Below are 12,622 nucleotides of genomic sequence, written 5' to 3'. Positions count from 1 at the left end.
TATGATGTTTATATGTGTTGTCAGTCTGTGAGATGTTTCAGCAGCCTTTGCACAAGTCGCATCATGTCGTCAGATAGACGTGCCGCATGAAGTAAGCGCTAGCTAGCCCTAGTTGACCGCGTGCAGACGCCACCGTTTCCTCTGTTTGTTAGTGCGCATGCACGAAGCCTAACCAATGCATGCTGCTCAAATGGAACACCCAACACCTAGACCTAGGGGCACCTTTATTCCTTTATGTTACACTGCTCCTCTGAACCTAACTATCAGCAGCAGCAGCCAATTGTTGTGAGTGGACCTCTCTATCTGTTGTGTATTCGCTCCGTTCTTCATTGCAAATCATACTACCTATATATGTGTGTATTGTGCTCATATGATCATACATATGCGATATATACAGTGCATAAGAAGCAGCGAAGCAGCACCCGGCCAGCCCAAAGTGTGCCTAGCTTAGCTTATAGGAACGAAGAAGAAGCAAAACAAACCAGTGCACAATGGCTGGCAGCTACCTGCCCCTCGCCTCCGCCCTCCTCGCCACCGCCATCGTCGCCATTCTCGCGGCCACATCCGCCTTTCCTGTGGCCGCCGCCGCCTCCGCCGCCGATAAGTACAGCGGCAGGATGGTCATCATCCGCGCACCCGGGGCAAGGGCCCTCGACGTCTCTGCTGGCGGTGCGCTCAACAAGTGGCAGCAGCAGCAACGGCGCCTGGTGGAGGTCGAGGTGGCGCCCGAGTTTGGCGGCCTGCTCGGGGCGGGAAACGGAGGCAGCGTCTCCGACGGTGCCTTGAACAAGGACGGGCAGGTTTGCCTGCCGTCCGGCCAGTGCACCAAGCCAGGAGGGTCCTACACCCGGGGGTGCACGTACGGGGAAAAATGCGCGCACTGACATGAGCACGCCGTACAATACGTGCGTGCCATACACCGTCGCGGCGGCCATTGTTGCCAACTGAGCCGAGAGGCGATGCATGCGCATGCCATGTGTGTTTGTTCGTTGTTGCAGGCTTGCAGCCGCGCCCACAAAATAAACCGGCCGGTGCACCGGGAAGGCAGTACGTGTGTGTGTGAACCGTGCCGTAGTACGTGCGTGCACCATCATCAACTTTGTTTACTCTTCCCCTGCATATGCATCACTCACTACCACCAAGAAAATTGCATAACCCCCAAAGAAATAGTAATTTTTCTTGGCGGATTAAAATAACACTCAAGAAAATAAAGGTTTTTTTTCTTGGCGGTTAAATAACACTCAAGGAAATGGAATGGAATTTTCCTTCGGCCTGTTCGCTTGTTGGTTTCAGCCAGCCCAAACCAGCTAGCCAACAGTATTTTTCCTCTCACAATAAACCAGCATCAGCCAGCCCAAACCAGTCCAGAAACGAACCAGCGAACAGGCCACTTGATTGTTTACCAGTACACTCAAGGAAATGTGTAATTTCTTTGGAGGTTCTTAGAAACCACCAAAAAAAATATCAATATCCCTTGATGGTTTACTTCAAAACTCAAGAAATACATATTTCCTTGGAAGGTCAATATCCACATCCAAGGAAACTATATTTTTTTGGCAGCTTTATTTTGGCACCAAGGAAATTCGGGCCCTCGAGGCAATTCCAGATTCAGGTAGTGCACTATATCGACTTGAGAACGAGCATGCATATATAATATGCATCAACTTCAGTTTCGATCTATCTAGTATACCATTCCTTAGCTACGTACTCACTCCGTCCCTAAATAATAACTATCGTTTTCACTTCCCGAGAAACAACTTTGACTAGATATATAAAAATATTAATATTTATGGTACAAAATTAATAGCAGTAGATAGATCATTGAATCACTACTGGAAACGCGTGCTTTGTCGAGGGCCTGAGGCTTTGCCGAGGGCCAAATCTCGGGCACTCGGCAAAGACACTTTTTGCCGAGGGCCAGCCACAGGAGCCCTCAGCAAAGAACGGCCCTCGGCAAAGAGGCCTTTGCCGAGGGTCCGGCCCTCGGCAAAGACAGGCCCACGGCAAATCAAATCTTTGCCGAGGGCCGCGGCCCTCGGCAAAGATGCTCTCGGCAAATTAGGCCCGTTGGGTCACGGCGGCCATTCCCGTCAAGCTTTGCCGAGGGCCACCCGTTAGGCCCTCGGCAAAGGTTTTTTTTTTCTGTGAAACCAGTTTTTCGACAAATTTTTTTTTAAAAAGTCTTTGCCGAGGGCCCTAGACCAGGCCCTCGGCAAAGATTTTTTTGGAACCATTTTTTCTGCCAAATTTTTTTTTTATAAATCGTCTTTGCCCCTCGGCAAAGAAGCCCTTTGCCGAGGGTCAGGATAGGCCCTCGGCAAAGATTTTTTTTTGTTTTTTTAGCCTAGTTTTTTTGTGGTGCTACAATACAATATTATGAACTCAATTTTAAAATTTGGGCCAATTTTGACCTTTTTTTTTGTATATTTCCTTAATTTATTTCGATTCTTTGATTTTTTCGAATATGTCAAATTTGAACTGCAGGTGCATGGAATATTGCAATGTAGTGTTTTGAAAAATATTATTCATGTTAATTGGTGCATGTTGAGTCCTTATCCACGAACTCGCATCAAATTTCTCGCATCTTCTTCGCGTAACATGACGACCGACTTGCCGAAAAAGTGTTTTAAAATTATATAAAATCCATACGAAGTCCGAAAATCACGAAACTTGGCGAGATGTCATGTTATCGCATGTGTAGGTTGTGGTAAAAAATTGAGAAGGTTTCGAGCGAGTCGCAACGTCGGATGCCTGAAACCCAGACATCTCCACATGTGATCACATATGGAGATGTCTGGGTTTTATGCATCCGACGTCACAACTAGCTCAAAACCTTCTCAATTTTTTACCACAGCCTACACATGCGATAACATGACACCTCGACAAGTTTCGTAATTTTCAGATTTCGTATGGATTTTATATAATTTAAAAATACTTTTTCGACAAGTTCTTCGTCATGTTACGTGAAGAAGATGTCCGAAATTTGATGCGAGTTCGTGGATAGGGACTCAACATACACCAAATACCATGAATAACATTTTTTGAATCACTAAATTGCATTATTCCATCCAACTGCAGTTCAAATTTGAAATATTCGAAAAAAAATTAATGAAAAGAAATAAATTAGGGAAATATATAAAAAAAAAGTCAAAATTAGCCCAAATTTTAAAATTGAGTTTTCAATAATGTATTACAGCACCACAAAAAAACTGGGTTCAAAAAACAAAAAAAAAATCTTTGCCGAGCACGTAGCCTGGCCCTCGGCAAAGGGGATCTTTACCGAGGGCCTGGCCAATGGCCCTCAGCAAAGAAAATTTAAAAAAAAAATAAAAAATCTTTGCCGAGGGCCCTGGATATGGGCCCTCGGCAAAGGGTTCAACCCTAAATCGGTCAGCGGCCTGGCCCAAATCCATACGCCACCCCGCCAGCCCGGCCGCCCCTGCTCGCCCCGCCGCCCCGCGCGGCCCGCCGCAGCGCGCCTGGCCGCCCCGCGCGCCCCGCCCACCCACCACCCCCACCGCAGATGGAGACCATGGGGTCCCTCCGCCGCAGCCTCAACGCATGAACTGCCAAAGGGGTGGGCGCCGCCGCCGTGGGCTTGCAGGAAGCTGTGGAGGAGAAGGAAGGAGCGTGATCTCGCACCGCTCGCCATGGACCTCCTCGACACGAGGCACCGCCACACGCCGGATTCGAGCTCCTCCTCGGACACCCCTGCCGACATGGGGCGCCCGCTTCCCGGCGCCGCCTACCAGCCCTACGTCTGCGAGATCCTCTCCTTCTCCATCGAGCGCCTCCACAAGGTAGTACGCCTACACTTGCTTCGCGACCTCTGATTGGTGTCGATGGTGATTCCGGCTTCGTTGGTTTGGTGGGAGATTATAGGAGCCAGAGCTTCTGAGGGTCGACGCGGAGCGGGTGCGGTGGCAGATGTAGGAGGTGGCGATGGAGAACTGTGGCGCCTTCATCGCCGCTTACGAGGCGCTCTCGTTCGTCTGAGCGCAGATCGAGAGCTTCTTTACTCTTTACTCCGTTGCTTCTACTGTCTGACCCCTTTGTGCCAGAAGTTATTGCACCATGTTGATCAGTAAGTAGGCCTAAACGATTGGATGAATGATGAATGCTGGTGGAGGAATTGAATTCAGCTGCTTTATGCTTGTAGCAAGTAGATCACATGATCTTGTTTTTTTTTTATAACTACATGATCTTGTTAGGCCCCGTTTAGATGCGAAAATTTTTGGCTTTTGGCTAATGTAGCACTTTCGTTTGTATTTGGCAAAAATTGTCCAATTATGGACTATTTAGGCTTAAAAGATTCGTCTCGCCAATTACAGGCAAACTGTGCAATTAGTTATTATTTTTACCTACATTTAATGCTCCATGCATGTGCCGCAAGATTTGATGTGACGGAGAATCTTGAAAAAATTTGGATTTTGGGTGGGATCTAAACGGGGCCTTATTGTTGCGCCCCAGAGATGTGATTGCCTCGTAATTGGAAATGCAATTCTGCTAGCAATGTGGCCACGAAATTATGATCATATAGATATAGATGTAATAAAAAAATGAATGTTTGATATCAGGCTTTTGATGTTAGCTCTAGATTGCTCCTCTGCATACCCAACTGATACACCCCTTGTACGATTGATTAGATGACATTTAGAATCAACATGGAAGGGACAAAATCCTGGCTAATATGTGACAATAAAATCAACGCGTTTAAAATTGTTTGTTTTCACAGTGAAACATAGCATCACACTGGTAGTTTTTTTCTTCATATTTGCAATGACGGCCTCGCCTTCATACTTCATTTGCATGGATTATGTTGCTTTAGTTTTCTCCTCACAATGCCTTGGTAGTTGTTTTTATCTGATTTAACAACTAAATCCATAGCTGGATAAGTAGGCTAATGTTTAGGGACGAGGGAAATGCATGTGTCCATACCTGATCCAAATTAAATATCCCTGGAATCATCTTGTTGGTGTTGGAAAAAAAAATAGTTCTCCATATGCTCTACAGTTCAAGATCTTGTTGATATTCTTTCAACCAATGTAATATTAATTTTTGGAGAGATATTGACGTCAATGCATTTTATTACTGCCCTACACCAACAGGTAGACCAACAGATAATCATTCTGTAGTATCTTAGCGTCAGAAAGCAACTGTTTGTCTCATGTTTCATAGATGAAATCCACACCTGCACTCTCGGCTTTCTTTGCAGGGTTTTGTTCCTTGAGTCTTTATGATATTCTGGTTGTTCGTTTTATATTTTTTATAATTTTCATCTTATTTTGTATTTTATTGTAGAGTTAGCAGAGAGGACCCTCTTGATGAATCCCAAATAGCTTATATATGTAGAGAAGCACTAAAGGTTCTAACATAGTTGCATCATATTTGAAGTATTTGTTGCCTTGTGGGGCAACTAAATGTTTTTGGATATTGAACTTTTGCGTGCTTATTTTCTTCTCCAGGGCCTTGCTTACCTGCACTCGATTTTTAAATTTCATAAGGGTGGTAACATTCTTCTAACTGAGCAAGGCGAGGTGAAGTTGGGTAAGCGCATTTGTTTTCTTTAAAAATTTTAGTTTACGTTTCTTAGCACTCATATTTCTGCATGTCCTGACTCTGTGGGCATGCTGTGTCACCACAACAATGGCAAAACAGGTGATTTTGGTGTAGCTGCCCAGCTGACAAGAACCATGTCAAAGCGCAACACCGTATTCTAAACAATGTTTGTTTTGCCATTCAAATCCACAGTTCAAGAAATTTCACATCTATGTAACAAACAAAATGAAGTGGCAGATGAAACTTGTCCATGTCAGTTTACCATAAGCAACCCTGTTTGTGCTTGTGCTTAGTTCTTCAATATGTTGGTACTTTTATGGGAACTTGAAGCAAGTTTGTGTTGGAAAATGATTGCTGTGAAGTCCTAACTATTTCTTTAAAGTGTCATACTGCATTACGTTCCAAGGAGGATGCGACAACTGACTACATCACCAAATGTACTTTATTGTAATATTTGTGGTTTATGGTTCTGACTTGTGCTTGGATTTCATGAACTTGTCGTAATAAACATGTGAATGATGATGAACATGTGACTTGTCGTTGTAATATATTGTGATTTGTGGTTCACAATTATGGTTGTGATATATTGTGAGAAAATGGGTTCTGTGTGATATATATATATATATGTATATATATGAAATGCTTGTGTCGATGGAATGCAAAAAACATTTTTTTTAATTTCTGCCTCTTTGCCGAGGGCCCTAGCAATAGCCCTCGGCAAAGATTTTTTTGGGAAAAATCCTGAAAATTTCTTTGCCGAGAGCCAGGGAGCAGGCCCTCGGCAAAGGTTTTTTTTAAAAAAATTTCAAAAAAAACTATTTCTTTGCCGAGGGCCGGCCCTCAGCAAACAAATTTTTTTTAAAAAAAACCTTTGCCGAGGGCCCTGGCAATAGCCCTCGGCAAAGATTTTTTTTGGGAAAAATCCTGAAAATTTCTTTGCCGAGGGCCAGGGAGGAGGCCCTCGGCAAAGGTTTTTTTTAAAAAAATAAAAAAATTTATTTGCCGAGGGCTGGCCCTCAGCAAAAAAAATTCAAAAAAAAAATCATTTCTTTGTCGAGGGTCGGCCCTCGGCAAAGAAACCGCCAACGGCGCCGGCGCGTGACGGCTTCTTTTCTTTGCCGAGGGCCGTCCTGGCCCTCGGCAAAGGCTTTGCCGAGTGCCCGATAAAGGGCCCTCGGCAAAGACCCCTTCGCCGTCTAAAAATTCCCCGAGGGGCCTTTGCCGAGGGCAGCCCTCGGCAAAGCCTTTGCCGAGGGTTTCTGGTCCTTTGCCGAGGGCCAGAGCGAGTCCAGTAGTGAATCTGTTTTCATTATAAATTTATTTAGAGATATAAATGTTGTACGTATTTTCTACAAATCTAGTCAAATTTACAGCACGAAAACCATTTTAAAAGCGACACATATTTAGGGACGGAGGGAGTATACCATATAATATTATTATTATGCAACAGTTTTGTATGCGGTATGCCACTTGGAAATTTATATGATGTTGTCAGTCATTGGCCGCCTGTCAGCAGCCTTTGCACAACAAGTGGCATGTCGTCAGGTAGACGTTCCGGATGAAGTAAGCAGCGCTAGCCTGGCCCGTTTGCTCCTTATGTCAGTGTTGGCGCACGATCGAAAGCATAGGCATGCTGTTCAATTGCAGCCAGCACCAAGGCCCAAGCTAGGGGCACCTTTTAATCATATGTTCCCACTGTGTATGCACTATGTCGTCGTTACATTGCTCCATCTCTGAACCTAGACAACCTATCATCAGCCAATTTGTGAGTGCTCCATCTGTTGTTTATTCGATATATATTTAATTTGGATCGGTTAGTGATGTGATTCCAGTCATGCATACTCTGTGTTGGCCTTGGCCGGGCTCAAAATATATATAAGAAGCAGCTAGTGAAGCACCCGGAGCATGCCTTAGGAGGTAGGAACGAAGAAGCAAACTAAACCAGTGCAGGAGCAGGATGGCTGGCACATGCCTGCCCCTCGCCGCCCTCCTCCTCGCCACCGCCGTCACCCTTCTTGTCGCCACATCTGCCGTTTCGGTGGCCGCCGCCGCCGACAAGTACAGCGGCAGGATGATCATCATCCGCGCCCCCGGGGCAAGTGTCCCCGACGTCTCTGGCGGTGCCCTTAACAAGTGGCAGCAGCGGCGCATGGTGGAGGACGAGGTGGCGCCGGATCTCGGCGGCCTGCTAGCTGGGGCGGGCGATCCTCGCGGCATCAGCTACGGCGCCTTGGACCCGAACAAGCCGGTGTGCCTGCACGGCAACTGCGCCGCCCAGGGAAGGCCCATCACCGGAAGGCCGTGCGCGTCCTTGTACGGCTGCCCCCACACCCCCACTGCCGCGCATGCACGCGCTGTGCATGTGTGAGCTACCACCATGCCATCCGATTCCGATGGGATCACGGCTACTGTGCGTGTGCGTTGCGTGCAGTTACATGAATAAATTGCCGTGTATAAAAATTAGCTAGTGTGAGCCCATCGCACTAGCTACACATGCATTTTTTGTAACAAAATGACACGTATATATGATGCATGTTTTTATTGATATAGCGGAAAATACGAACAAACAGCCCTGCCAGGCTACCTACACAAAAGAGAAAAACAACGACCACTAAAACTCTATGACCGGTTAGCAACAACGCCAACGCATAATAACATAGTCACGATAAAACTCAACAAACAGCCTCCGCAGACTAGCTACCTACTACACAAAAGAGGAAAACAAACAGAAAAGGAGTGACAACTAAAACTCTATGACCGGTCAGCAGCAACAACGCCTCACTCTCATCGCCTTGAAAGAAACCACAACGCACGGGGGCCTCACCACACATCAGCTATTAGACACCATGTCATGGATCCATTTTTGTATTGTCATCGAAAATGTACGTATATAGTACATGGTGCATGCTACAAAATCTCAAGAACTCCACCTTCTACACAGCCGCCACCGGAGACCAACTAAATCACAATCATAGCCACCAAACACCACCAGAGACACAAAAGCACCCACGGTCACCACTAGCGTGCCGGTACATCACCCCGTTTGCGCCATCTGTCGATGATGTCCCACACCAAAGAAGTTGTATCCATGTTGGGCTACCCGCTGTAGGCCGCTGCAAGCTGAGGTTGCCCCATGCCGCTGTTGCTGCAAGTGTCATCTTCTGACGTTGTACCACACTGTAAGCAAGACCAAGTGCCACGGTGCGTTGCAAACGGGCTAGCTGACACGTGTGCAACTATAGGGCCACCTACCAGACGTATGTGATATGATCTCCACCGTCACTAGCACACTTCCGTAGCCTTCCACAGCCTTGAGTTGAGTTGTCGTTGTTACTGCTCGCAATTACGCCATGGCAACACGGTTGACCTCGGGATGGGCACAAAGCCACCCAAACATGGCGATCGTGCATATTCTGCTTCTGCTATTGTCTGTCGTCGTGGCTTCGGCCTTCGCCAACTCAACATTGTAGTTGCTGCACCAGTAGGATCCCTCGCCGCTCCTCTCCCGCTTGGTGCCGCCATCACCACGCATGGGGGATGCTTAACATTGTCGCTACGCTTGCCCACAACCACCCTGCTGAGGCGAGCCTTTGCATAGCCACTAGTTGCTAAAACCTCTCCTTCACCTTTTGCCACCCGTTTAGTCGCCAACTCGAGCAGGACACCACCTGCAGGAGACCTCGATGACTCCATACGCAACACCCAGCGTTGCTCCGCTACATACTTCCCTCAAGCATAGATCGAGGCGCAACAACAAAGATCTAGTCATAGGCTATCTGGGTCTGCCTCACCAACTCACTCTGCCACCACCTCTGCTTCCGCTACACACCCTTGCAAGGGTTGTCATTGTTCACCAAATGCCGAGGACAACATGGACGGGCACCCCATTGCCGTGGAACCAACAGAAATGAGGTGTCGTTGTGCCATTCTTTTGCACAGCCGCATCCGAACCATAGTTGTTGACGCGGTCGAGGCTTGGCATCAGCGAGTGGAGTGTCGGGAGCGTACATCTACCCCACCCACCTCTAGCGCTGTTGCCACCACCATCTCCTCCACTACCATGGCGCCAAGCCCGTGCTAGCCTCGGCCGCAACTGGGGAGGACGGTCGCCTGGGGCGTCATTGGTGCCCCTTTATCTAGCGCGCCATTCGCAAAACTCCGGTTGGGCTCCCACCACCTAGCGCCACTAGATCTGTAGGTGAGGTAGCCATATCCGATGAAAGGAGTACCATATTTGACATAGGAGCACTGAAACAAGTCGGGTGTCCAACTCGTCGCCATGGCCACCTCTAGACTCATAGGGGAGAGGACAGCCCCACCACCGCCATCCTCACAGTTGTTGGGGCTGTGGCAACAGCGATTGTGGCTATTGTGTAGGTGGGTGTCTGGCAGTGGCTATTGTGGCGCCTCCTGAGTCGCCCTTCCACAAGAGCGACATAGGGGCGAGCGACAGATAAAAGGCAAAATTTGCTCTTGGACACTGAAAGTGACCTCCCTTTGCTAGTGGACATCGAAAATGGAGCAATTTGCTAGTGGACACTTTTATTCTTACCAAATTTGCTGAAGGACACTGAACGCATTAAAATATTGATTTCTGGCTCAGGAGGTTACAGAAGAGCGGTGAAATGTCCTTTTTGCCCCTTTCTTCTTCCTCCTCTCTCCCTTTCCTTCAATTTCCCCCTCACTGGCCTCGCCCACACCAACACTGGCGCTCTCCTCCATGGCACAGATGGTGGTGTCCTCGTCCACGAAAGTGCGGCTGCAGTGACTATTCTTGATGACGGGGGCATACGGCGGCGGTGGCGGCGCCCTCTTTTTCTCATCGGTGCCGATGTCGGTGGCCCCTCACCCACCAGCAGCCCACCATACAACTATCAAGACTAGTAGATGAAAGTACCACTCATGTTAGGAACAGTTCAGGTCGACCCGTTGCATAGATGCCCCAATCCATTAGAGCACTATATGGACCCGCCTCAAATTCAAAGAGGATGAAGGAGCAAATATAGAGCAAGACATTGAGGGGCTCATTCTTCTTACCTTCTACCTATAGCCCCTTCTTTAAAGTTTCCATTACTAATAATTTGTAGGAGGGCTTTTGAGAGGCTCCATACTATGAGAAGTATTATTAGGGAGGCTTGAATGCTATCTATTCTGGTGTTAGATCTGCCGAGCAACTCCAAGAGTCTCTTTATATCTTCCATAATGATAGAAATGTAGATTTTGGTGGAAAAAAACTCAAACAACTCCTTTAATTAGATCTTCAAATATTGTCATTCTCTATTTCAGGTTTCTTGCTTGCCAAAGATGGAGAGCGGAGATGGCTCTCTTGATAAGTATGGCCAACATATCAGCTACAATGTTAAATAGAAGAGGCGACAAAGGGTCTCCTTGTCGAAGTCCTTTCTTTGTTTGGAAGAAATGTCCAACCTCATCATTTACATTGATTGCTACACTGCTGCCCGATATGAAGGTTTGCACCCATTGGATCCATTTGGGAGAAAAGCCTTTCATACGTAATGTTTGGAATAGAAAAGGCCATCTTATCTTGTCATAAGCCTTTTCAAAGTCTATTTTGAAAATATCCCCATTTAAATTCTTTTGATGAAGTTCATGAATCGTCTCATGGAGGATAACAACTCCTTCAAGGATGTTGTGTCCTGCCATGAGAATGTCGATTGGGTCGGACTAATAACATGGTCGGCCACCGTATTGATGCGATTCGTGGCCACCTTAGTGAAGATTTTAAAGCTAACATTAAGGAGGCAAATAGGTCGAAATTGTTGCATCCAAGTGGCCTCTAGAACCTTCGGAATGAGTGTTATTATACCAAAGTTTAAGCTAAACAATGGTAGATCACCGCTGTGGAGACTATGGAACATTAGAATAAGGTCTCCTTTTATGGTGTCCCAAAACTTTTGATAGAACTCAGCTGGGAAACCATCTGGGCCAGGTGCCTTGTTACGTTCCATTGCAAAAATAGCATCTCGGACTTCCTTTTCAGTAAAAGGGGAGGTTAGGAAATCATTTTCTTCCCTTGTAACTTGTTGTATATCTCCAAATTTTGAGCTATCTAAGGCATACAGAGACTCCTCAGGTGGCCCAAATAGCTCTTTATAAAAATTGGTAATGTAATTTTTTAAGATTTTGTTGCCCGTCTATCTTTCCTTCAGTTTGATCCAGAGAGAAAATTAGTTTTCTTCTATGTTTGCCATTGGCCACGAGTTGAAAGTACCTTGTATTATTATCTCCTAGCAGAACATCCTTGACCTTGGCTCTTTGGAAATATTTTATTTCCTCTTCTCTAAGGAGCTGAGCTAGATGTTCCCGAGCAAGAGCAAGATCATTTTGCTCTACTTCAGAAAGGTGTCTAGCTTCAGCCTCCACATCAAGTTGATTAATGGTTGCTTGCAAACTTTGTTTTTGAGTTTTATACAGGCCTACCTTGTTTGCAGCCCAGCCTCTTAGGTGTCTATGTAGGGCACTCAACTTGTTGTTCCACTTTTGTACTGGATTGTTGCCTCTCACTGGTCTATTCCAAATTTCTACAACACGATCATAGAAATTGTCTCGCTGAAACCAAGAAAGTTCTAACTTAAATTGTTTCCCATTTCCTGTAAAAGCTTGTGCGTCCGTGTCTAACAGCAAAGGAGTATGGTCTGACACCCCCCTATCCAGTGCATGCATGCCCATCCTACTATATATATTACAATTATTAATGGCTGATAAACATGCAATTGTGAAAACTCTTATTCTGACTGTATCAATGAAGTTTTCTATTCAAGCATCAATACAAACTTTCTTGACACCATTCAGAAAAATCAAACAAGCAGGTAATTCATCTGTGTTCTAAGAAAGTGAAATAAAAGAAATTCATGACAGACCTATATATATTAATATATACACTATCAATCATTACATTTTCCTGATGAATCAAATAAAAAAAGTCAATGCCTTTACTAAGATGACCTCTCTTTGACTATTTTGGGGGTAGACTTCCTAATGAATGCATTCTTAACAAGTACAAATATTAATTAGAAAGGGCAAAAGTGATGCCTGCCACTTT

At 46.0% G+C, this 12,622-nt stretch overlaps 3 protein-coding genes across 6 annotated transcripts; all 3 read left to right on the top strand.

Annotated features, from left to right (window-relative positions):
- The first annotated feature begins 439 nt into the window (after positions 1 to 439).
- On the top strand, positions 440 to 1,077 carry LOC136535177 (uncharacterized). The gene has a single exon (XM_066527482.1). The coding sequence runs from the start codon at positions 492 to 494 to the stop codon at positions 882 to 884; it is 393 nt and encodes a 130-aa protein (XP_066383579.1). The 5' UTR covers positions 440 to 491; the 3' UTR covers positions 885 to 1,077.
- A 2,418-nt stretch (positions 1,078 to 3,495) lies between these two features.
- On the top strand, positions 3,496 to 5,826 carry LOC136535183 (uncharacterized). 4 transcript variants are annotated; one of them, XR_010778952.1, is made up of 5 exons: positions 3,496 to 3,800; positions 3,883 to 4,084; positions 5,302 to 5,365; positions 5,466 to 5,547; positions 5,659 to 5,826. XR_010778952.1 is itself a non-coding variant. In XM_066527485.1 (3 exons), exons 1-3 carry the CDS (start codon positions 3,651 to 3,653, stop codon positions 5,718 to 5,720), a joined length of 294 nt encoding a protein of 97 aa, XP_066383582.1. In that variant the 5' UTR covers positions 3,496 to 3,650; the 3' UTR covers positions 5,721 to 5,826. The 4 variants fall into 4 exon arrangements, 1 of the variants encoding a protein (XP_066383582.1); XR_010778954.1 differs by lacking the exon at positions 3,883 to 4,084; XR_010778953.1 differs by lacking the exon at positions 5,302 to 5,365.
- A 1,618-nt stretch (positions 5,827 to 7,444) lies between these two features.
- On the top strand, positions 7,445 to 8,104 carry LOC136535187 (uncharacterized). Its single transcript, XM_066527489.1, has one exon. It carries the CDS (start codon positions 7,517 to 7,519, stop codon positions 7,925 to 7,927), a length of 411 nt encoding a protein of 136 aa, XP_066383586.1. The 5' UTR covers positions 7,445 to 7,516; the 3' UTR covers positions 7,928 to 8,104.
- Positions 8,105 to 12,622: the final 4,518 nt, after the last annotated feature.

This window comes from Miscanthus floridulus, unplaced genomic scaffold (assembly GCF_019320115.1).
Source record: "Miscanthus floridulus cultivar M001 unplaced genomic scaffold, ASM1932011v1 os_2615_1_2, whole genome shotgun sequence".
In the NCBI taxonomy this organism is placed as follows: Eukaryota; Viridiplantae; Streptophyta; class Magnoliopsida; order Poales; family Poaceae; genus Miscanthus; species Miscanthus floridulus.
This window is presented reverse-complemented; position numbering and strand designations above follow the sequence as displayed.